This window comes from Solanum pennellii, chromosome 8, assembly GCF_001406875.1.
Source record: "Solanum pennellii chromosome 8, SPENNV200".
Taxonomy (NCBI): Eukaryota; Viridiplantae; Streptophyta; class Magnoliopsida; order Solanales; family Solanaceae; genus Solanum; species Solanum pennellii.
This window is the reverse complement of record NC_028644.1, coordinates 61,898,123-61,923,462: the sequence shown is the minus strand read 5'-3', so window position 1 is coordinate 61,923,462 and position 25,340 is coordinate 61,898,123. Positions and strand designations below refer to the sequence as shown.

The 25,340-nt window shown below is 31.0% G+C and overlaps 1 protein-coding gene, 2 long non-coding RNA genes and 2 pseudogenes across 3 annotated transcripts; 4 read left to right on the top strand and 1 right to left on the bottom strand.

Moving 5' to 3' along the window:
- The first annotated feature begins 1,987 nt into the window (after positions 1–1,987).
- Positions 1,988–2,910, top strand: LOC107028107. Its single transcript, XR_001457793.2, has 2 exons — positions 1,988–2,169; positions 2,364–2,910. It is a non-coding gene; the product is annotated as an uncharacterized LOC107028107 (long non-coding RNA).
- On the bottom strand, positions 2,903–4,810 carry LOC114078377. Its single transcript, XR_003580028.1, has 2 exons — positions 4,588–4,810; positions 2,903–3,439 (listed from the first exon to the last, which is right to left on the bottom strand). It is a non-coding gene; the product is annotated as an uncharacterized LOC114078377 (long non-coding RNA).
- A 5,004-nt stretch (positions 4,811–9,814) lies between these two features.
- Positions 9,815–11,795, top strand: LOC107028014 (annotated as a pseudogene).
- Positions 11,796–16,263: 4,468 nt separating this feature from the next.
- Positions 16,264–18,346, top strand: LOC107027995 (histidine decarboxylase-like). Its single transcript, XM_027919152.1, has 5 exons — positions 16,264–16,392; positions 16,533–17,014; positions 17,107–17,300; positions 17,406–17,542; positions 17,632–18,346. Exons 1-5 carry the CDS (start codon positions 16,264–16,266, stop codon positions 18,208–18,210), a joined length of 1,521 nt encoding a protein of 506 aa, XP_027774953.1. The 3' UTR covers positions 18,211–18,346.
- A 4,286-nt stretch (positions 18,347–22,632) lies between these two features.
- On the top strand, positions 22,633–24,728 carry LOC114078376 (annotated as a pseudogene).
- Positions 24,729–25,340: the final 612 nt, after the last annotated feature.

Sequence of the window (25,340 nt, the reverse complement as noted above, 5' to 3'; positions counted from 1 at the left end):
CCCACGACGGTCCGTCGTGCCCACGACGGTCCGTCGTGAAATCCGTCGACCCTGACAGTTATTTACCAGAATAAACTCTACTTCTCAAAACGACTAAACAGGTCGTTACATTCATTTTCAACCTGATATTCATTTTGAAGCACAATTAATTTAGATAATGTTGCATATGGCTTATTCAAGATAATTGATTTTTATCAACAAGGATTTTTCCATATTCTGGATTAGTAACTAACACCTTAATTAAGGAAAAAATTAACTATAGTTATATACACATATATGGTAAATTTCAAATACAAATATCTAAAAGAAAATAGATTGTATTTGAAAGGTGTTCATCAATTATATATGATCGTAACTTCACGATCAAGAGCTAGTGATGTTTATTTTGTATCTTTTTTTCAAGCTAATATTCATGTTGAAGCACAATTAATTTAGATAATGTTGCGTATGGCTTATTCAAGATAATTGATTTCTATCAATAAGGATTTTTCCATATTCAGGACTAGTAACTAACACCTTTAATTAAAGAAAAAAATAATTATAGTTATATACACGTATATAGTAAATTTCAAATACCTAAAAAAAATTGTATTTGAAAGTATTCATCAATTATGTATGATCATAACTTCACGACCAAGAGCTAGTGATGTTTATTTTGTATTTCATTTTCAACCTGATATTCATGTTGAAGCACAATTAATTTAGATAATGTTGCATATGGCTTATTCAAGATAATTGATTTTTATCAACAAGGATTTTTCCATATTCTGGATTAGTAACTAACACCTTTAATTAAGGAAAAATTAACTATAGTTATATACACATATATAGTAAATTTCAAATACAAATATCTAAAAGAAAAATAGATTGTATTTGAAAGGTGTTCATCAATTATATATGATTGTAACTTCACGATCAAGAACTAGTGATGTTTATTTTGTATCTTTTTTTCAAGCTAATATTCATGTTGAAGCACAATTAATTTAGATAATGTTGCGTATGGCTTATTCAAGATAATTGATTTCTATCAATAAGGATTTTTCCATATTCAGGACTAGTAACTAACACCTTTAATTAAAGAAAAAAATAATTATAGTTATATACACGTATATAGTAAATTTCAAATACAAATATCTAAAAAAGTTGTATTTGAAAGTATTCATCAATTATGTATGATCATAACTTCACGACCAAGAGCTAGTGATGTTTATTTTGTATTTCATTTTCAACCTGATATTCATGTTGAAGCACAATTAATTTAGATAATGTTGCATATGGCTTATTCAAGATAATTGATTTTTATCAACAAGGATTTTTCCATATTCTGGATTAGTAACTAACACCTTTAATTAAGGAAAAATTAACTATAGTTATATACACATATATAGTAAATTTCAAATACAAATATCTAAAAGAAAAATAGATTGTATTTGAAAGGTGTTCATCAATTATATATGATCGTAACTTCACGATCAAGAGCTAGTGATGTTTATTTTGTAATTTTTTTCAAGGCAGATACATTATTTTGAAGATTATTGGTTGTAGTTATATAATATTTCTTCCCTCTTAATTTATATGACACATTTTGAATTTTGATATTCAAATAAGTCTATCTTACTTATATATCTTTAAACATTTTAAATTCTCAATTATTGAGATTTATTGTACTTTTTACGTAGTTCACAAATATATATGTATATATATATATATTTAAAAATAAAAATTTTAATATGTAAATTTGTGATCAAGCTCAAATTGTTTGATTCTAAAAAATGAAAAGTATCGTGTAAACTGGTACAAATAAAATCAGTTTATAAATGAAGTAGTTTATAGCTTTACTTTCTACCCGCACTATTTGAATGTTCATTTGGATTTGGCTTCTCATTGGTCTCACCTACCCATTGATGATAAAATAATATAGTGACTTTCCAACACGGGGTCAATATGTACTTAAAGGAACTTAAAAAGAAGGTAAGTGGGATACATTTGAAGAAACTAATAGGAAAGAGAGAAGGAAATAAGGAGGAAAAAGGAACATCGTGATTAGTTTGAGCTATATATAAGTAGTAAGTACCACCAAACATATAAACACAATATTCAGTCACCAATTGCTTCTACATCCTAATAATACATTTCAGCAAACAAAAAATTTGTGGTTCACCAAAATGGGTAGTCTCTCACTTGAAATGCTATGTACTCTTCATGTCATGTTTGTTACATGAACAAACATCTCCACTATCTTAAATTCTTCTTATCTTTATTATAGAGATTTTTATTTGCATGATCTCTTCGTCTGATAAAATATGTTTTTATTAATTTAATTATATCTCTAATTGAACTATATGATGTTTCATGACGTACAGCAGGATTTTGAGCTATCAGACTTAACACCGAGAGATTTAGCGCATCGAAGTTTGTTTCCTAATGGGGACAACAAGAAACAAAAAGTGGCACAACTAGGCGCAGGGCCAAGGAAGAATTTGCAACTTGAGGTGATGGAGATTAAAGAATGATGGTCCCTCTTAATTTGGCCACTATCTTGGTCAATTATTTGAACAGAGTTACACAACGAGTTAATTATCATTTAGGTTATCCAGTGAATATATGTTATGATCACTATGCATCTTTAGCACCACTTTTGCAGTTTCACCTAAACAATTGTGGTGATCCTTTCCTTCAAAACACTGTCAATTTCTATTCTAAAGACTTTGAAGTGGCTCTTTTGGATTGGTTTGCGCAACTTTGGGAAATTCATTCCTAAAAAAGCATGCAATCGTTGGGACAAACATGAATTTTTTTGTAATTTAACCCCAAGCCCTCAATAATCTTCTCGCTCTCATAAAATGAAAAAGGCAACTTCTCACCCACAGGTAATGCATCCTTCAATAAACCAAGCAAGGCATTAAAAGACTCATTCGACCATTTCCGTAATAGTTTTATGCGGTAAAGTTGAAGCACAAACGATAGTTTACTGAACTTTTTGCACCCAGGGTAAAGTTCTTCATTTGAATCTCTCATGAGTTATTGTTCAAACTGATCTATCTCTTCCCTTTCACTAATGTTATCATTGAACTGGATGAAGCTTCCAGAAATATCATGTATCATTTCTCTCATATCAGTGCCCCTTAAAACTTCTTGTCTGTCATTATTCTCTCATATACTTGTTGATCCATTGAGAGACTCTCCATGACAAACCAAGTATTATATGATGGCTTAATACCATTAACAACGAGATGATCATATGCCGCTGCCCGATTTACTTGATAGTATAGCACACATTTTGTACAAGGGCATGAAATTGTTCCTCCATTGTGGTTCTCACGAAATGCATGGTTTAGGAAATTTTCTACTCCATCTAAATACTCTTTACTGACCATTGTAATCCATCCACTTCTATTTCTAGAATTCTCCATGATGGTTCAAGATATTTCTTACTTTTCTACAATTACAAAAAAAAAAAAGTTAGCATAAAAGATCAAATCAACATACTAGTTCTAGATATAGTGTTTAAGCTTGTGAAAATCATGTCTAAGCTTACCAATAGAGACTACATTGGAAATTACTTTTCAAAAGACATTCAACAGCTTTACGTATTACATCTAACGTCAAACTAATCTATATAACAAACAAATTGTAACATCTGACGTATTGACTATATTGGAAACTACTTACCAAAAGACACTCAACAGCTTTACGTTCGATTTTTCTAAATCAACCAAACTGGTTAGATGGGATCTAAACACCGACTGTTGCCTGTGGCTAGGTGCAAGTCGTGATCAAGAAGGTCATGTGCTTGATTTGGAGCTGGATAATGAAGTAATCACTAGTTGAGTTCCAGAATTTATAGCAAATTATATAAAATTGACTACCTTGACTTTCCGGAAGTGCAAGTTGCGTGGTTCATTTCCTAGTAAAATCATTCAGGTACAAACTCTTCAGGAGCTTTATTTATCATATAATGTAAACCTTACTCGAACTTTACCTGAATTTTGACAGAAGAGTGCATTAAGGGAAGTAGTGCTTAGTTACACGGGATTCACCTTAAGGAACAAGCAACATGCAGGTTTCGGAGTAAAGCAGACTGAATTAATTACATATAGCTAGCTATAGGGTAGAGAAGGGATGACACAACACTAGCCATTGAGATATTTTCCAGGAACCAAGGTTTTTAAGCTCACACACAAATAATCTGACTCATTTTAATCCATTAGACTCTGATTGAGTGGATGCAAGGATGTGGTCAATTTTCTGCCTTGACATGCAAAATGATGGAAACCTTGTTCAGTACCCTATCGATATAGCAAATACTGCCCCATATAATTACTACGAAACAAACTTGCACAACTCCACAAATATGCTAAGAAATCTAACCAGAGGAGGCTACATAGGAGGAAGGACCACTATCTATATGCTGAAAATCTAATACAAGTAGGGCTTAGCACAACACACAATGCACAAAATACAACTCTCTCAGCAAACTACAACACACTACAATCCTCATGTATCACAATTTCATTACTCATACGGAAAACAATCATTAAAATCCAATCACATTCAAGATAAAAGAATCAGAGCGCATAGGCGTACCTTGAGGCATTGACAAAGGGTTAGAAATCATGGCGGACGAAGGAAACGGAGATGTAAACAACGAAGTCGAAAACGAAGAAGAAGAAGCTTCAGATCAATTTTGTAAGTCTCGAAACTGTCGCTTCAGATGGGAATGGAGAATGAGATCGAAAATTTTGGAATTTGGAAATATTGTGTTTGGCTTTATTATTAGATATTTTAAATGTGTTAAAAAGTTAAGTTTTAGCGGCTAAAGGTCAATTGCCCCTAAATAAGGTGTTTTAACCAAACTAAGCCATTATATAAAGCCATTCACCAAAATAATATATTTTTCTAAAATTTTACAAAACTAATATAAACGTATTCCACAGTAACGTTTTAGGATATATTTTATTTTTTAAAAGTTGATTCCGTCAGATTGATATACGTTACTCATAGTAACGTTTTACTCCTAAACCGTTACTCATAGTAACGTTTTAGGAGTAAAACGTTACTGAAAATAACGTTTTAGGAGTAAAACGTTACTTACAGTAACGTATATCAACCTAATGCTATTAGTTTTTTTTAAAAAAAATATACCCTAAAACGTTACCGTGAAATACGTTTATACTAGTTTTGTAAAATTTTAGAAAAATGTATTACTTTGGTAAATTGTTTTATATAATGGCTTAGTTTGGTTAGAAATTCCCTAAAAAATTAGGTTTAAAGCATATTTAGCGGCACTTGTATTATTGCCACTAAATAATTGCCACTAAAAGAGAATTTTGTGGTAGTGTAAGTATCTCAACCAATGCTCGAAATTCAGAGACATACTTATACTATACTAAGGTCTTATTATTCCTGAACTTATTTTATAAATAATTTTCTACCTCTTTTCAGCCTACACGTCACTAGCTCGGAAAAATATCAACAAGCATTGTGTGCACAAGATATTGCCACGTAGGCCGAAAATGGATAGAAATTATTTATAAAATAAGTTCAGAGGAGTAATAGGACCTTAGTATAGTATAAGTGTGTCTCTCAGATTTCGGCATGGGGTACTTTTGCATTTTCCTTTAAAAAAATTAATTCATCCTCTAATTTTAAACATAGGCGTTCTCTTCCCCTTATTTCCTCTTAATTTTTTAAAGAAAAAATTACTTAACTATACAATATTACTTTATCTATTCCCAATATTTCCCTGCTCTTTTATGAAAAATCAAAAATCCCTTTTTCTCTCCCAATGATACTTAAGGTTAATTTTTACTTTGAAACTAGAAAAAAACCTTTCCCATTCCCCAAATTTCGCCCTTAATTTATTCCCCTAATATTTCAGTTATCAATTTCAAAAGAAATCTATCCTCATTCAATCAGATTTAGAGTCCAAAATAGGTTTTCTCATCTAATCCATTCTGATTTTCGCATTCTTTTTTTTAATCTCTATTGTTTTGGCTTACACTATCCATCTAACATCTAACTAATCCAAAGTTTTTTTTTTCAAAATCGAAAACATCAAAGAATTGAGTTCTAACAGGTCGCATGACTCGATAGTCATAACAAATCAAAGTTCTAGCAAGAGAAAATCGATAAAGAAAGTACATGCATCTACTTCAAAAGATCCGAAAACCCCAAAGAAAAGGGGTAGAAAGGTGACCCCTCCCATTATTCGATCAACACTATCAATGGTAAACAATCTTTGTCATATTCGTATCTTTGTTCTTTTTAGTCTGATGATTCTTATTTTTCATTTAAGTATCGTCTATTTCACTGTACATAAGCAATAATGTAATTTGTGTATCTTTTATGTTTTGTTTTTCTTTAGTATCAAATAATATGGACATTAATGTATTTAAAATACTTGTTTAAGTATCGTCTTGGTATGTTTCTGTTTTTTCACTTTATATCTAATGAAATGTGTGTACCTTTTTATGTTTGTTGTTATTTGGTATCAAATAACATGAACATTAATGTATCTTTTTATTTTAGTCTGGTGATTCTTCTTTTTTCATTTAAGTATCGTTTATTTTATCGTACATAAGCAATAATATAATTTGTGTATCTTTTATGCTTTGTTTTTGTTTAGTATGAAATAACATGAGCATTAATGTATCTAATATTCTTGTTTCAGTATCATTTTGGAATGTAAGTGTTTTCAAGATACATTGTGTATTTGTTTATTTACTATTATTGTATCAAAAGTGAAGAGAACTCATAAAGTATTAACTATTTCATGGTACATAAGGCATATTGAAATTTGTGTACCTTTTATGTTTGTTATTATTTTAGTATCAAATAATATGAACATTAATGTATATAAGATAACTGTTTAATTTTTATTTTGGCATGTAGGTTTGTTTTGGTACAGTGCATCATATTAAATGATAATTATCTATGATACTTATAAGATTAAAAAGGGTTATGAGAATTTATATTTAGGTCACATTACATTTGTCACTTTTGATACAGTATAATTGATTTTGTGTACCATTATTCTTGTTATTTAGTATTAATTAAAGCAAAACATTATTATATGTCAGTAATAGTGAATCTTCTTTCTGTTTGCACTGACTGCGGAATGTATATAGCTGCTTTTGTTGAATGTTTTAGCGACGAAATGAAGGTCCCATCGATTCCTTTCCAAAGTGACTATCTTCGCTCAAGATATGCAACACTGTTATGGAAATATGGTACAGACAAGGCCAATGCAAAATACGTTAGCGAGAATGCTGATCCTATCAAGGCTTAAGGGTGTCTTCGTTCCATTGGCAGATGATGAACTGATTAATGTAGAATAGTAGTTTATTTACAAACTTTCAATCAAGATAAGTTTTATTGTTTTAAAGATACCTTAAGTGTTTTGCAGTATTCCTTTCCAGGTCAACATTATATTTCTAAGTAATTCATACTTCTAAATTTGAAGAGTTTTTATGTCTTTATGTCGCTTTTAAATTCGTTTTCAACACATTTTAATACGTTATTAATTTTTGTATATTATAAGTACTATACATATCACTTCAGCTTATGTTACAGTGAAATTGATACAAAATTTCTACAAATTTATTAAGTATATGATACAATATTGTTTTCACAAATAACAAATTTTATTTTCACACAATATGGTACAAATTATAGCTTATAAGACTGGTATAAATCACAACAGATGGTATCAAATCAATATCATGTATAAGATACTTAGATGCTTCAAACATCTCAAATTGATACGATTTAGTAAACTCATGCCAAAGTTACAAATATATTAAGTATCAAATGCACAATTTTGATACCAAAATTACTTTAAACTTTTAAGTTGCTTTTAAATTTCAAGAAAATTATTATATGCTTGAAACACAATTGCATCCACAAATATCAAAATTGTATGTAATATATATTATTGGTATAAAATACAACATCTGATACTCTATTAGTAGTAGATACAAAATTTAGAAGAATATATTATGTATATGATATATCATTGTTTCAAATGATACATTTTTTACATGTTGTCTCTTTTAACTTTGACAGACATATATTGATATTACTATTCTATCTCATATAAAAGTTATAACAAGTATTAGACACAAAACAATGTATACCAAACTAACTTTATCAAAATTAAGAATAAAAAAATGTAACCAGAATTGAAAACATAACATTTTTCATTTACTGCATCATAAAATAGTAATCTAAAAGTACTTCATAAAGTATCAAATTTGAGAATTAGTAGAAATGAAGCATAATACTTCTTAAAAGCAAGCATCAAGAATCTTTCGTGAAGAAAGTATATGTTTGCGTTCCATATTTCACCTTCAACACACACAATTGTACCTGTTGTTGCATCAAAATTTAATATCTCTTCATCACTTTTATTCGATGTACCAACGCATAGTGGATACATACCGAATCCTACCTCATGTTTCTTCATGTCAATGCGCAATTTCACCCTCATATCATTCCAAATACACAATGGAGACGAATTACCTCATCTCAAAATTTTTTTTCAATTCATCAATACTCAATTCAGCTGCAATTACTGAATAAGATTTACGAATGAAATATTTTCTCCAATTACTAGCACATCACTTCTGTACCGCTCGTATCTAACATCACTTTTTCATGATCCATAATGCCTTAACAAGACCGAAATATTTATTTCGAATCTTCACGAAATTGTGTTTCAAAATTGTTTGAATCAAACTTTTACTGTTTTTCAAAGAATAGGAAAAAGTTTCACAATTTGAAATTTAAAATTATAATTCAATTAGATGTTTATGACTGATTGGTTGAAGGGAGAAACGTACGCGTGATTTGTGGAAATCAATTCATTTCTGTTTTTAATACCTTATTTAACGCTTGAACTGATAACAACAACTTAATAATTTAAGTATCAGACCATTATTAAAAGTATCTACCTTTAATATTATGTATCCGAAAAACACTAAAAAAATTTTTTTTAATAATTAATGAAAGAATAGGGATAAGAAATAATTTCTTTCTTATAATATATGATTTGCCTAACTTTTACTTTTTTTAAACGCATATTCTGTGTTATTTTTTAAATACTAATTCTTCTCTGTGGATTTTTTTTTTTTTTTAAAAAGAAGCTTTTTTCACTATCATATTTTTTTTCACTTCTACGCATATCGCATATGGTGGTACGTGTAGAGCAAATAAATCTCATTTTCTGTAGTAAAGTAATGGTGCAAAGGTTAATGATGACGTTGACTAATGAATGAGCAAAATAGAATAAAAATAATTGAATTGAGTCAGTAACTTTGTAGTACATATCTAGTTGTATATACAAATATATACCATATTTGTAAACATGTGGTATTGTACAATATTTGACATGTCTCTCTTTTATATAGATAAAAAGTTAGAAATAACCAAGTAATTATTGTAACAAGTAACATTTTAGTGGTTGTAGTTGCACAATGGCCGCTACGAAAAGTGGTATAATTTCTATTATTAAATTGTTTGCACACTCGAGTTGTGGCACTAGTTTATTTGGATTTGGATTTATCTCATAATTAGTTAATCTCAATTCTCACCTACCCATTCATAATAGAAAAATGTTTGGCAAAGTTGACAAGTCACTTTCTAACACACGGGAAGTTCATTGAGTCCTACTTAGTGGAACTTTGAAAATTGCTAGTGGGATACACAATTGAAGAAACTAACACGAAAAAGAGAGGAAGTGCACAAAGACTTTCATCTTGTAAGGCCTATATATAAGTACCCCAAACCTATGAACAAAATGCACTCAATAATTTTTATACTAAGTAAACAAAAACAACATTTGTGTTTTACGAGAATGGCTACTCTCTCACTTGAAATGGTACGTACTCTCATGTTAGTCATTATAATTACTTTTTTAAAATTATATCTCTAATTCGACTATGATGCTTGACAACAGGAATTCGAACCATCAGCCTTAACACCAAGAGGTTTAGCGCGGCGAATTAGTTTGTTTGCGAATGTGGACAACAAGAAACAGAAAGTGGCACCACCAGGTGCAGGACCAAGGAAGAACTTGCAACTTGAGGTGATGGAGCCTGCATTGAAGAATGATGGTCCTTCTTTGGACACTATATTGGTCAATTATTTAGACACACTTACACAACGAGTCAATTTTTTCATTTAGGTTATCCAGTCAACATTTGTTATGATCACTATGCAACTTTAGCACCACTTTTACAGTTTCACTTAAACAATTGTGGTGATCCTTTCCTTCAAAACACTGTCGATTTCCATTCTAAAGACTTTGAAGTGGCTGTTTTGGATTGGTTTGCAAAACTTTGGGAAATTGAAAAGGATCAATATTGGGGATATGTTACCAATGGTGGCACCGAAGGCAATCTCCATGGTATTTTGTTAGGGTAAGTTCATATATACTTATGACACAAGCATGAGTTTTATTATTTCGGTGCTCTTACATTTTCGTCATATTATTTTTGCAGGAGAGAGTTACTTCCTAATGGAATATTATATGCATCAAAAGATTCTCATTACTCAGTCTTCAAAGCTGCAAGAATGTATAGAATGGATTCAGAAACAATCAACACATCAGTAAATGGAGAGATGGATTATTCAGATTTAAGAGCAAAGTTACTTCAAAATAAGGATAAACCAGCTATTATAAATGTCACAATTGGTATATACCTATACTCCAACCTCTTATCATTTTTCATTTTTTCTTTTATGTGATCAAATCAGTCATCTTAAGTCTTTTCCATTGATGGTTCTTTTAATTATAGGAACTACGTTCAAAGGAGCTATTGATGATGTTGATGTTATTCTTGAAACACTCAAAGAATGTGGCTATTCACAAGATCGATTTTACATCCACTGTGATGCAGCACTATGTGGTCTTATGACCCCTTTTGTAAACAATGTGAGTTTCAATTGCTTCTTACTTCTAATTATACAAATCCTTGAGTATTTCTGAGAGCAACATTCTAATAGTTCTTTGTGCAATTTCAACAGATGATTAGTTTCAAGAAGCCAATTGGAAGTGTCACAATTTCTGGACACAAGTTTTTGGGATGTCCAATGCCTTGTGGTGTCCAAATTACAAGAAAGAGTTACATCAATAATCTCTCACCAAATGTGGAATACATTGCTTCTGTCGATGCCACTATTTCTGGCAGCCGTAACGGTTTAACTCCAATTTTCTTGTGGTATAGCTTGAGCGCAAAAGGTCAAGTTGGACTTCAAAAGGATGTCAAAAGATGTCTCGACAATGCCAAATATTTGAAAGATCGTCTTCAAAAAGAAGGGATAAGTGTCATGCTGAATGAGCTAAGCATAATAGTTGTACTTGAAAGGCCTCGTGACCATGAATTTGTGCGTCGTTGGCAACTTTCATGCGTCAAGGATATGGCACATGTTATTGTTTTGCCAGGCATCACACGAGAAATGCTTGACAATTTCATGAGTGAATTAGTGCAACAATGAAAAGCATGGTATCAAAATGGAAAGATCAATCCTCCTTGTGTTGGAGAAGATATTGGTGCGAAATATTGTGCATGCTCTTATCATAAGATTGATTACATTAGTACTCCGTAGAAGGCAGAGACGATAAGATCATCCAGTTGTTTAATTTATTGCAAAGAAATGGCATTTTGTAACTCTTATTACTTCATTCTTTTATTTACAACATTGAAAATCAATTGTATACATGATATATTGTACTACTGGATAACATATATAACTGAAACATTCTTCAATAAAAAAGTTAACACTCTTTATGATCTTTGCGTAACTGTTAATTTGCGATTAAATAAGATTATGAATGAAGGGAACTGACTACTGAGATGTACACTCAGTGGCGGAGCCACATATAGTTAAAAGGGGTGTCGACCGACACCCTTTCGTCGAAAAATTACGTAGCTAGAATAAAAATTATTTATATATATATCTTGCATATTGACACTCCTTGGCTTCTACGCGATTTTATTTCTTAATATTTTGACACTCCTTAGATAAAATTCTAACTCCGCCACTGTTTACATGAATACACATAAATATTGTTGGTCCATATATATATACTAGTTTCCGAACACGCGCTTTGCGCGTTTAACTCATGAGTGTATTATTTCTTAAAAGATAATATTACTAAATAATAAAATATGTCTAATTGAGATTTCTTACTTTGTTTTACTACTAATTGTGACACTCTAATTTTCTGACCTCCCAGTGAATGCATCGAGATAATAGTATGAGAAATTAATAAAATAAACTTCGTTTATAATTCAAAAAATAAGTTTGCAAAGCAAAAAGGAAAAATAACAACTATCTAAATTAAATTTCTCGATAGTTCCGTTTTATTGGTAGAATAATGTTAGAAGAAATAGTGTAAGATTAACTTTGAGTGAAAGGAAAACAAAACCTTTCAACTTTTTTACTTTGCCTTTTGAATCTCCTGATAATTATAATGAATGTGCTTAAAGTATTGTATTAAATTTTTATCCACAAACACTTGAAATTAATTAGTTAACTATAAATATTTAAAACTATAATGTAAAAAGTCTTATCATTTATATTTTGAAATCAGAATATTTATGAATAACTACTATTTTTATATAAAATTTAATTTTCTCTTCATACATAACTTATCCACCATTAATCTAATATTATATGTTTCACCTTTTTATTCCATAAAAAGAAAAGAAAAGAGTAAACATCCTATTTTATCACATTCATTCTTAAAGATGAAAACTAATGTATATGTAAAATTATAAGTACGAAGCAAAATGAAGAAAAAAAAAAAGAAAAGGTACAAATGAGCAAGATAATTAGGCATTTCATTTTATTTTTGTCTCTATAGTGAAACTGAACATTTGAGCATACAAAATACAAATATGAATTTAGAGCAACTTGCTAATAAAACAAGAATTCAACTATATATGAAGAGAGACAAAAAAGTCTTATTATAATTCTTACTACAAATAAGTATAGAACTAACACATCAAGCTCCGTGCTTCAGTAATTGAATTCTTGTCTATTCTCGTGACTTCAGAAGGGAATCTCACAACTTTCACCTCAAATTATGACATTATTTCACATGTTTAGAGTTCCTACACACAAGAATTGTAGGAGTGGTAAATAAAAGTTTTTCTTGAAAAAGTTAAATTTATAGAACAAAATTATGGAAACATGAAAAGTCACATGAATTATTGTTACAATAAATATAAAAAAGATAGAGATGAAATTTAATTTTAAAGATACATGAATCTACTTTAATTTCTTGTCTATAAGGAATAATTACTCATTTTTATTTTTATTTACATTTGTGTTAGAAATTTGAAAGGTCAAGATTATGAAATGAGAATAAGAAGATTATATATATGAAAATTATAGAAGTTTTAATTTATTAAAGGGGCAAAATAGTAATTTAACTTTTAAGTTTTGAGCTTCCTGCTTGTAATAATATATGATATAGACATACTTAAAAGTTTAGAATGTTGTAAGAAAAAAGTATGTACTAATTTGTTTTGCTGTCTATAGAGTGTAGACTATAGTGGTAGTATGTTTAAATTAAGTTTTGTTTAATATAAATAGTGAGTGGATCAAACACGGACAATTCCAGAAAAATTACATAACAACATGTAACTAGCATATTATTTGGAGAAAAATGCATAATCTTTACTCTTCATGATTCCACGTTCATTCGTTCAAAGTGGGGAAAATGCACAAGTATCCCCTCAACCTATGTCCGAAATCCCAAAGACACATTTATACTATACTAAGGTTCTATTATCCCTCTGAACTTATTTTATAAGTAATTTTCTACTCCTTTTAGCCTACGTGGCACTAGTTTTTAAAAAAAAGTCAACTATCGTTGGGCCCACAAGATAGTGCCACGTAGGTCGAAAAGGGATAAAAAATTATTAATAAAATAAGTTCAGGGGAGTAATAGAACCTTAGTATAATATAAGTGTGTCTCTGAGATTTCATGCATAGGTTGAGGGGGTACTTGGGCATTATCCCTTTAGAGTGAGACGTTTGGTAGGCTCAAAAGCTCAATTCAATTCCATTTAATTAAACTATTTGTTTTCCATATGGACTGATCTTTTCTTTTTTTAACTAAGAAATTTTCATTATTATGGACTGATCTTTAATTTTTGTCTTTAGAAATTAAATTTATGTCTAGTGAGGCATAAATTCTTTAAAGAAACGATACATAACTTAAAGAATATTGTATAATGCAAAATACAACATTTGCCTCTTATAAAATCTTTAATGCTCTCTGTTTTCAAATTCTAGCATAGCAATATCCATCTTTATTAAGTTTGGAAATTTCAGTTGTTTGAATTAGCAAACGTTCGGCAATAATAGTTAGAATTAGGTTCCACCTTCACTTCATCAAAAATATTTTTAGCGGTAATTAATTAACGATAATAATTTAACTATTGTTAAATATTCTAAAACCTATAATAATATTGAATCTATAATAATTAAGTAATGTCGGTAAATACTTTATCACTTTTTATTAATGTGTGAAATTATTGTCATTAGGTTAAAGATTATTTTTGTTGTATCCCATGTTTAGCGGCATATATAGAGTTCTGTTGAGATGATCACGGAGAAAGGCCAAGTAGATAGTCTATGTCTAAATTCTAAATTAAAGTTGATTGATTTTGAAATGATTTTTTAGTCTATATCTAAATTCTAAATTAAAGTTGATTGATTTTGAAATGATTTGTTAGTCTATATCTAAATTCTAAATTAAAGTTGATTGATTTTGAAATGATTAGGCTAACAAAAATTTTATTGGACTTGGCATTTTCCATATGGTTGAGCGTCTAACTGATGGGGCTAAATATAAGTTCACTACAAAAATAAAAAAGAATATTTCAAATATAATTAATCACAAGTCTGAAATCCAAAATAATTAAAAATTAAATCTAGAAGCTAAACCTTAATTCAATAAAAGAAATTAAAATTTAAGTTGGGACAGAATAAAAAAGTATTCATAGTATTTAACATGTTATTAGTAACACATTTATATTTGTAATAACATTTTAAAAATTATAATTGGTGTGAACAGTGTTAAAAGTAGACCAATTGAAAGGTTGACTTGTGTCTTTGAAAAAGCTCCAACTATTTTGGTTCCTAATTATTGACATTTGGTGGAGTGAATTAGGCTACGTACATTACACTTTCTTGGATTCAGACAGAATCAGTAGCATCATAGTGAATGCAAAATACATTAGTCCTCGTTTGACTATAAAGAATTATTCATTCTTTGTCCTATTTACTTATTCATTACAAAGGTTCTACCTTTTCCAAAAAATATAACTTTCTAAATAAATTGAGGGTATAATATTTTCTCTATTCTTGCTTGTCTAATTTTAAATTGACATATTTATTAAAAAATAAATAATTAATATAATGCGTTTATTAATTAATTGTCCTTTCTTAATTTGTCAAAATTGACAAGTAATTAGAGACAATTAAAAAAGGAAATGTAAACAAGTAATTAAGGACAAAGAAAGTGTTATTTTCTTGATATGCCAAAAATAACAAGTAAAAATAAATAACTAAAAGTCAAAATAGGACAGGTAAAAAAGGACCGAGGGAATATTTTTTTGGAATGTTTTGTATTTTTACTTTATTTGAAAATCAGTGTTTGATCATAAAAGTTCTAAGTTCAACTTAAAATTTGTGTTTCAAATTTGAAAAACAACTTATAATGTGTTTTCCAATTGACTTTTCGTTTTTTGAAGTTATATTTAAGTATATTTAAACATGAACATTATTTCAAGTATTTTTTACATAATACATATAGTAATATGGCAAAGGTTAATGAGGTTTACTAATTATCAGAGAAATAAGGGCTAAAATAAAACGTAGATGATTGAATTGTAAAAGTAATATTCCAACATATTATTTTGTACGTCTTTAGTATGCCTTTTTTTTTTTTACTCCCACGCGTTTAATTTGTGACTATAGTATATTCGCATGTTTAATTTATTTGAATTTGTGTTATTATTAATTTCACCGACCCATCATTCATAATATTGGCTGGTAGGTTGAATTGTCACCTTCTAAGAATGTCTTGGTCAAAATCGCACATGTGAAAAGTTCATCATTTGCTACATAGATAATATACTTAATAGAACTGTAGAAAAAAACAAGTGGGACACACAATTGAAAGAAAAAGAGAGGAAATTAAAGAGGTAGTTGGTGCATGCACGATAAGACCTATATATAAGAATGCAAGACATATCAACAAAATGCACTCAACAATATAAATACTTCTGCTTTATTCTAAGCAAACAGAAAACATACTATAAAAATATAAATTTGAATTTCACGAGAATGGATAGCTTTTCACTTGAAATGGTATGCACTCTTCATTTTAGCTAGCTACATGCACAATATTGTTGTCCCTCCACAAATATTATCTCTCAGACCTCCTCGTTAGATAAAATATATTTTTATTTACTTAGTTATATCTTTAATTGAACTATGATATTTGACAGGATTTTGAGCCATCACCCATGACACCTAGAAGTTTAGCAGCGATGACACCTAGAAGTTTAGCGCGGCGAAGATTGTTTCCCAATGTGGACAACAAAAAACAGAAGGTGGAACAATCAGGTGCAGGGCCAAGGAAGAACTTACAACTTGAAGTCATGGAGCCTGCTTTGAACAATGATGGTCCCTCTTTGGACACTATCTTGGTCAATTATTTGGACACACTTACTCAACGTGTCAATTATCATTTAGGTTATCCAGTCAACATATATTATGATCACTATGCATCTTTAGCACCACTTTTACAGTTTCACCTAAACAATTGTGGTGATCCTTTCCTACAAAACACTGTCGATTTCCATTCAAAAGACTTTGAAGTGGCTGTTTTGGATTGGTTTGCAAAACTTTGGGAAATTGAAAAGGATCAATACTGGGGATATGTTACCAATGGTGGCACCGAAGGCAATCTCCATGGTATTTTGTTAGGGTAAGTTCATATATATATTGACTCGACTATATATCATAATAACTTCTCTTATTGTTTCAGTGCTCTTTAATTTCTTAACATTACTTATGTAGGAGAGAGCTACTTCCTGATGGAATATTATATGCATCAAAAGATTCTCATTACTCGGTCTTCAAAGCTGCAAGAATGTATAGAATGGATTCAGAAACAATCAACACATCAGTAAACGGAGAGATGGATTATTCAGATTTAAGAGCAAAGTTAATTCAAAATAAGGACAAACCAGCTATTATAAATGTCACAATTGGTAAATATACCTACTCCAACTTCTATCCTTTTTATTTATTTCTTCTCTTTTATGGAGTTAGTCATCTTACGACTTTTCCCTTGATGGTGTTTTTTTTAACTATAGGAACTACCTTCAAAGGTGCTATTGATGATGTTGATACAATTCTTGAAATACTCAAAGAATGTGGCTATTCACAAGATAGGTTTTACATTCACTGTGATGCTGCACTATGTGGTCTTATGACCCCTTTTATAAACAATGTGAGTTTCAATTGCTTCTTACTTCTAATTACAATATCTTTAGTAATTCTCAAAGCGACAATCTAATTATTCTTTTTAAATTTGAACAGATGATTAGTTTCAAGAAGCCAATTGGAAGTGTCACAATTTCTGGTCATAAGTTCTTAGGATGCCCAATGCCTTGTGGTGTCCAAATAACAAGAAAAAGCTACATCAATAATCTCTCAACAAATGTGGAGTACATTGCTTCTGTCGATGCCACTATTTCTGGTAGCCGTAACGGTTTGACTCCAATTTTCTTATGGTATAGCTTGAGCGCAAAAGGTCAAATTGGCTTGCAAAAGGATGTCAAAAGATGTCTCGACAATGCTAAATATTTGAAAGATCGTCTTCAAAAAGCAGGGATAAGTGTTATGCTGAATGAGCTTAGCATCATAGTTGTACTTGAAAGGCCTCGTGACCATGAATTTGTTCGTCGTTGGCAACTCTCATGTGTCAAGGATATGGCACATGTTATTGTAATGCCAGGCATCACACGAGAAATGCTTGACAACTTCATGAGTGAATTAGTGCAACAAAGAAAAGTATGGTATCAAAATGGAAAGACCTATCCTCCTTGTGTTGGAGAGGATATTGGTGCTCAAAATTGTGCATGCTCTTACCATAAGATTGACTACATTACTCCTTAGAAGGCAAAGAAATGAGAGACGACATTTGTTGCCGTTAGTATGTTTTCCATTGAGATGGCATTTTTGTAACCCTTATTATTTCTTTCATTTGTTAGAACCATTGAAATTGAATAATATACATGAAACATTTTTTAAATTATAAAGTTTTCACAGGTTGCATTCTTTAATTATTAAAAAGATTATTATGATTATTTGTTGGAAATTGTGGAAAACTAGATGTGCTTGCAAAATATGGAGGGACTGAAATCTCTATCACTAGATTGAAATGTAGTATCTCTAGTCATATCAAATGGGTAATGCAAAAATATAGTGTTTCACATAAAAGTATTGTATATTGACAGCAAAATTATAAAATTTTAACTCTAACTCATAAAGTTGGATAAAAATAAGTACTAATGGGGGTAGATTTGGAGATAAAAGAATTGGAGCTGATAGAATTGTTAGCGATCATGATAAAAATATGGTGATAGAAATATTTTTTATAGCAGCTTCAAGTTGGAACAAACAAGTATACAATTTTTCAGTGATCTTTGTTTTGTTTCTACCATACTTGACCTTGTTAGTTTATTCAATCTTTGATTATTTTCTTCAACTTTGCCTGTGTAGACTTAAAGTTGATTTTGAATTAACTAGACTAAGAGCCCGTTTGAATTGATTTTCTTAAAAATAACTTTAACCGCAAGTGTGTGTTGGGTTTTATTTTGCCCTAAATTTCTTACCATAAATAGGTTTTCCTTTTAGGAAAAGATTTTGGATTGACTAATCCTTTTTCTGGTAGGAAAAGGTTTAGGACTCTATAAATAGAGGAATGTTCCTTCTAACTTAATCATCATTCACAATGTAGTCTTAAAGGCTTTGATAGTTTTGGTTAGAGAGAGAATTTGTGGGTCACAAGCTTGATACTTATCACTTGCGTGAACCTCCCATGTATTCCGAGTGAATTGGTTGAGGTTGTTTCTCTCTGTATTTTGTACTCTCATATTTATAGTGGATTGCTCATCTCCTTTGTGGACGTAGGTCGATTGATCGAACCACGTTAAATCTTTGTGTCTTTTGGTATATTTCTCGTTGTCTTCTTACTCGTGGTCTTTTGAGGTTTGCTTTGCTAGCTTCCGCGTTTACACCTGCTTATTTCCGGTCCTAACAGTGTGAAGGTAGTGGCGGATACAGTACAACATGATGGTCGGGGTTGAGTTGACAACTTGATGCAGCAGGTCGACAATGCCAATAAAAGTGATGTCAGAACTAATCTAATTGTCTTGATGAATGCCAAGAGTACAGGTAAAGGAGTGGAACTGGTACATCAATCTAATTGAGATGTGGTGAACGAAGAAAAGCTCTCCAAGTATTGTTATTGGTTCGCCTATTCGTAAGATAGTGCAACCGATTGTAGATAGTCAAACTATGAATTCAGGTGCTCGAGAAGTTATATTGAACGAGGTCTTGTGTTTTAACACTTTTGATGCTCTTACAAATAATATTGTGCATGAGATCAATTCATCTCAAGTTAAAAATTAGTTATTTTTAAGGAACAATCGGGCGCAACAAGTACTCCGAGGTGGAAAGATATAGCAGATGAAAAGCAAGAACAAGTCACTTCCCCTCCTATGCAAAAGAAATTGAGTCCAACAGCTCATGCTTTTGTGACTAGTAGCGCCAAGTTAGTAACTCCCCGACAAGGTTTGTCATCATCAACAAATGTTATCGCAATCTTAAATGACCATTTGGTGAGTCCTAATATTGAAAAAATGGTTTCTCTTACACCTATTAACACTAACAAACAACTTCAAGTTGGTGGTATATAGTAGTACTTTGTTCCCAAATAAATTTGCTAACCTGATGAGGACATTTCTGAGGAAGGTAAGGAAGAGGAAGAGCAAATGTTGGATTATTGTTTTGCAATTGCAAATACAGCTAGGAATGCTGATATCTCTCCTAGGCAACAAAGCTACAACAAAACAAAGCATGAAAGGAAGCATAGTTGGGATGGTAAAGTGACAGAGTTTGTTCCAAGACACCTACCTATGCGGCTAAGAAGTAGAATCATATGATAGAGTCAATAACTTCAACAAGATCCAATAAAATCAAGAAGTGATGAACTATCAAGTATATATTAATGAACAAATTTGAAGAAGAAGACCAAAGAAACATACTACAAGTTCCTTTAGAGGGTCAAACTATCTTTTTTATTTCATACATTTGTAAAAGGAAGTTTGATGTTGATAACTCAACTTTCTCCTTAGCTTTTATGATTTTTCATTACTTAAGAATCCTCACTTGTAATATCATTATAGAGTGTATAATAAACTTTGTGATGATCATAGAATATCTAGTTACGTTCTCTGTGGCTCATATCTTCTTCATGGTTGTTAATTAGTAGATGTTAGGTACCACATTAGGATTGGTAAATTAAGACCTAGCTTCCCTTGCTTGTAGTCATTCTTATTGAGAATTTTTATGTATGTTATTAATAAAAGGGATAAAGGACAAATATACCCCTGAACAATCGTAAATGGTATGTAAATACCCTCCGTCATACTTTTAGAACATTGGTGTCCCTAACATAAAAAACTAGAGCATATATACCCTTCATATAATGGACATACATGTGACAGACATACACGTGTCATTATCTTATCCACCGATCCAACATTTATCGACGAATAAGATAACGCCACGCGGTGTCTCTATTTAGTCTTCCGTTAGAGTGAAGGACATATATGTTTTAGTTTTTGGACGGCAGGGACATCAATGTCCCAAAAGTATGGCGGAGGGTATCTGCATACCATTTACGATAGTTCGGGGGCATATTTGTCCTTTTTCCCAAAAGTATATATGACGGAGGATATCTAAAATGACTTTTAGTTCAAAAAATAAAAAGTAGGGGAAATCTATTTTTGATTTATTTTAAGTCATTTTTTATGTTGTCAAACACTTTCCGACTTATTTTTAATACATTTTAAACAGTTTCAGAACTTAAAAACTGACTTAAAATTAGGTTTGATCAGCTTTTGAGCCAATTTAACCCACTCTAACAAAAAATTACTCCCTCCTTTTCAAAAAGAATGTCGTTTGTTTAAAAAGAATGATTTTTTTTTCTTTTTTGGCAACACTTTAACCTTAACTTTTCATGTGACATGTTTAAAACCACAAGATTAATAGGCATTTTGATACATTTGACATAACTTTAGTTTAGAACCACAAGATTAAAAAGTCTTCTTTCTTTTTTTTAACTTCATTTTAAGTCAAACTAGGTCATCTTTTTGAAACAGAGGGAGTATTAAATTTTGAGTGCGTCATAAATAGAGATTTTGAAATCGGCTGTTGAATTTGACATTTTTCATATGATCGAGTGTCTAATTAGTCAGGCTAAATATAAAGTCATTATAAAAAAAAATTGGACTTCTAAATACGATTCATCCCAAATCTAAAATTCATTCTTTTAAAAAATTAAATCTGAAAGCTCAATTGCAATCCAAATCAAAAATTCAAATCCCCATTTTGCGTAAATCATGTTTTTTTTTCAACAGAAAAAATATTCATTATTCAACATGTGTTATTGGTGAGACATTTAAATATGAGTAAAATCTTTAAATTTTAATTGGTGAGAACAGACCAATTAAAAAGTTGCCTATTGTGTCTCTGAAAACTGCAGCTGTTTTTGTCCACTGACCAATTCTCTATTTTTAGTTAACTAATTCTTTGGTTCCTAATTATTGACATTTGATGGAGTGAAGTAGTAGCTACATTCCACTTTGTTTGGATTCGGACAAAGAATTAACCAAGTAGCATCCTAGTGAAAACCAAAAATATTAGGAATCATTTGACCAAAAAAAAAAATTATTCATATTTTTTGGAATAATTTTTTTATTTTATTTAAAAATCGGTGTTAAGTTATAAAATTTTTAAATCAAACTTTAAGTTGCATTCCAAATTCAGAAAATAACTTATAACCTGTTTTTCAACTAACTTTTTACTTTTAAAGTTGTATTTACATATGTTCAAAAATAAACATTATTCATAGTATTATGCATTAGCTCTTTCATCCAGCCTTCTAATTAGCGAAACCACTTATACTTGTGTAAATTTTATGGGTTTTAGTTAGACATGAATGATTGCTGTTAGCACTATTATAATTCTTAATAAAGAATGAATTGTTTATAAGCACGCGTTTTAATTTGTGACTATAGTGATCTTTGCCTGTTTAATTTATTTGGATTTGTGTTGTTATTAATCTCACCAACCCATCATTCATAATAATATTGGCTCGTTAGTTGAGTAGTCACTTTCAAAGAATAGCCTGGTCAAGACCACACATGGGAAAAGTACATTTGAAAATTGAAAGTGAGAAACAAAATGGAAGAAAGTAAGAGGAAATTAAAGGAGTAGTTGGTGCATGCACAAAAAGACCTATATATAAGTATGCAAGACATATGAACAAAATGCACTCAACAGTTATAAATACTTCTCCTTTATTCTAAGCAAACAGAAAACATACTATAAAAATATAAATTTGTGTTTCACGAGAATGGGTAGCCTTTCACTTGAAATGGTATGTACTCTTCATCTTAGCTAGTTTACATGCACAATTTTGTTGTATATTACGTCTCAGACATCCTCATTAGATCACAAAATATATTTTATTTACTTAATTATATCTTTAATTGAACTATGATATTTGACAGGATTTTGAGCCATCACCCATGACCCCCAGAAGTTTAGCAGCGATGACACCTAGAAGTTTAGCGCGGCGAAGATTGTTTCCAAATGTGGACAACAAAAAACAAAAGGTGGAACAATCAGGCGCAGGCCCAAGGAAGAACTTACAACTTGAAGTCATGGAACCTGCTTTGAACAATGATGGTCCCTCTTTGGACACTATATTGATCAATTATTTGGACACACTAACTCAACGAGTCAATTATCATTTAGGTTATCCAGTCAACATATGTTATGATCACTATGCAACTTTAGCACCACTTTTACAGTTTCACTTAAACAATTGTGGTGATCCTTTCCTACAAAACACTGTCGATTTCCATTCTAAAGACTTTGAAGTGGCTGTTTTGGATTGGTTTGCAAAACTATGGGAAATTGAAAAGGATCAATATTGGGGATATGTTACCAATGGTGGCACTGAAGGCAATCTCCATGGCATTTTGTTAGGGTAAGTTACCTGAGTTTTTATAATATTAATAACTTCTATTATTGTTTCACTGCTCTTTAATTTCTTAACATTACATATGTAGGAGAGAGCTACTTCCTGATGGAATATTATATGCGTCAAAAGACTCTCACTACTCAGTCTTCAAAGCTGCAAGAATGTATAGAATGGATTCAGAAACAATCAACACATCAGTAAATGGAGAGATGGATTATTCAGATTTAAGAGCAAAGTTACTTCAAAATAATGAGAAACCAGCAATTATAAATCTCACAATTGGTATATACCTATACTCCAACCTCTTTATCATTTTTCATTTTTTCTTTTATGTGATCAAATCAGTCATCTTAAGTCTTTTCCATTGATGGTTCTTTTAACTATAGGAACTACGTTCAAAGGAGCAATCGATGACCTGGATGTTATTCTTGAAACACTCAAAGAATGTGGCTATTCACAAGATAGGTTTTACATTCACTGTGATGCTGCACTATGTGGTCTTATGACCCCTTTTGTAAACAATGTGAGTTTCAATTGCTTCTTACTTCTAACAAACTCCTAAGTAATTCTCAAAGCGACATTCTAATTGTTCTTTTTAAATTTGAACAGATGATTAGTTTCAAGAAGCCAATTGGAAGTGTCACAATTTCTGGTCACAAGTTCCTAGGATGCCCAATGCCTTGTGGTGTCCAAATAACAAGAAAAAGCTATATCAATAATCTCTCAACAAATGTGGAATACATTGCTTCTGTCGATGCCACTATTTCTGGTAGCCGTAACGGTTTAACTCCAATTTTCTTATGGTATAGCTTGAGCGCAAAAGGTCAAATTGGACTTCAAAAGGATGTCAAAAGATGTCTCGACAATGCTAAATATTTGAAAGATTGTCTTCAAAAAGAAGGGATAAGTGTCATGTTAAATGAGCTTAGCATCATAGTTGTACTTGAAAGGCCTCGTGACCATGAATTTGTCCGCCGTTGGCAACTTTCATGCGTTAAGGATATGGCACATGTTATTGTTATGCCAGGAATCACACGAGACATGCTTGACAATTTCATAAGTGAACTAGTGCAACAACGAAAAGTATGGTATCAAAATGGAAAGACCAATCCTCCTTGTGTTGGAGAGGATATTGGTGCTCAAAATTGTGCATGCTCTTACCATAAGATTGACTACATTATTAGTTCTTAGAAAACAAAGAAAACGATAGATTGGCATTTGTTGTTGTTAATATGTCTTCCATAGAGATGACATGTTGTAACTTTAATTGTTTCATTCTTTTGTTACAACATTGAAATTGAATTGTACACCTGAAACAATTTTTAAATTATAAAGTTTTGACACTCTTTTATGATATTATTTGAATAAAATGCCTTGATATTCTAATTCTTTGTCTTGTTAGTTAAAATTAACAACTTGAATTCTTTAATTATTAAAAAGATTATTATTATTATTTGTTGGTAATAACAGATAGTATTAAATAAATAGTATAAAATAATATTAGTATTTACTGTGTACTAATCCTAGTCCTATTAGGATTAGTACTCCTTAATCCTAATCCTATAAGGATTAGTACTCCTTCCAATATCTCCTATATATATCTCCCATTTATTCCCTTAACACTTCAATACAATCAATATTCCTTCATGGTATCAAGAGCCAGAAAACCTAGATCTTCTTTTCTCTAGTTTTTTTCTCTCTTTAGGGCACCGATCGTTCCCTCTCTTCTTTTGGGCGGCGGCAGCCATGACAACCGAGGTGGATCCTCTCGATTCACTTCCTTCTGGCGTTAAACTCCTTCTCAGGCATCTTCATGCCCTGATTCCCGAAAAATTATCAGACATAAATTACCCTACATGGAAAATCACCGTTCTTACAGCCCTTGAGGCCAATTACCTTCTCAAATACGTCGATGGAAGCACAGAACCGCCGCCGGCAGTCATCACCGCCACGGACAAATCAGAAAAAA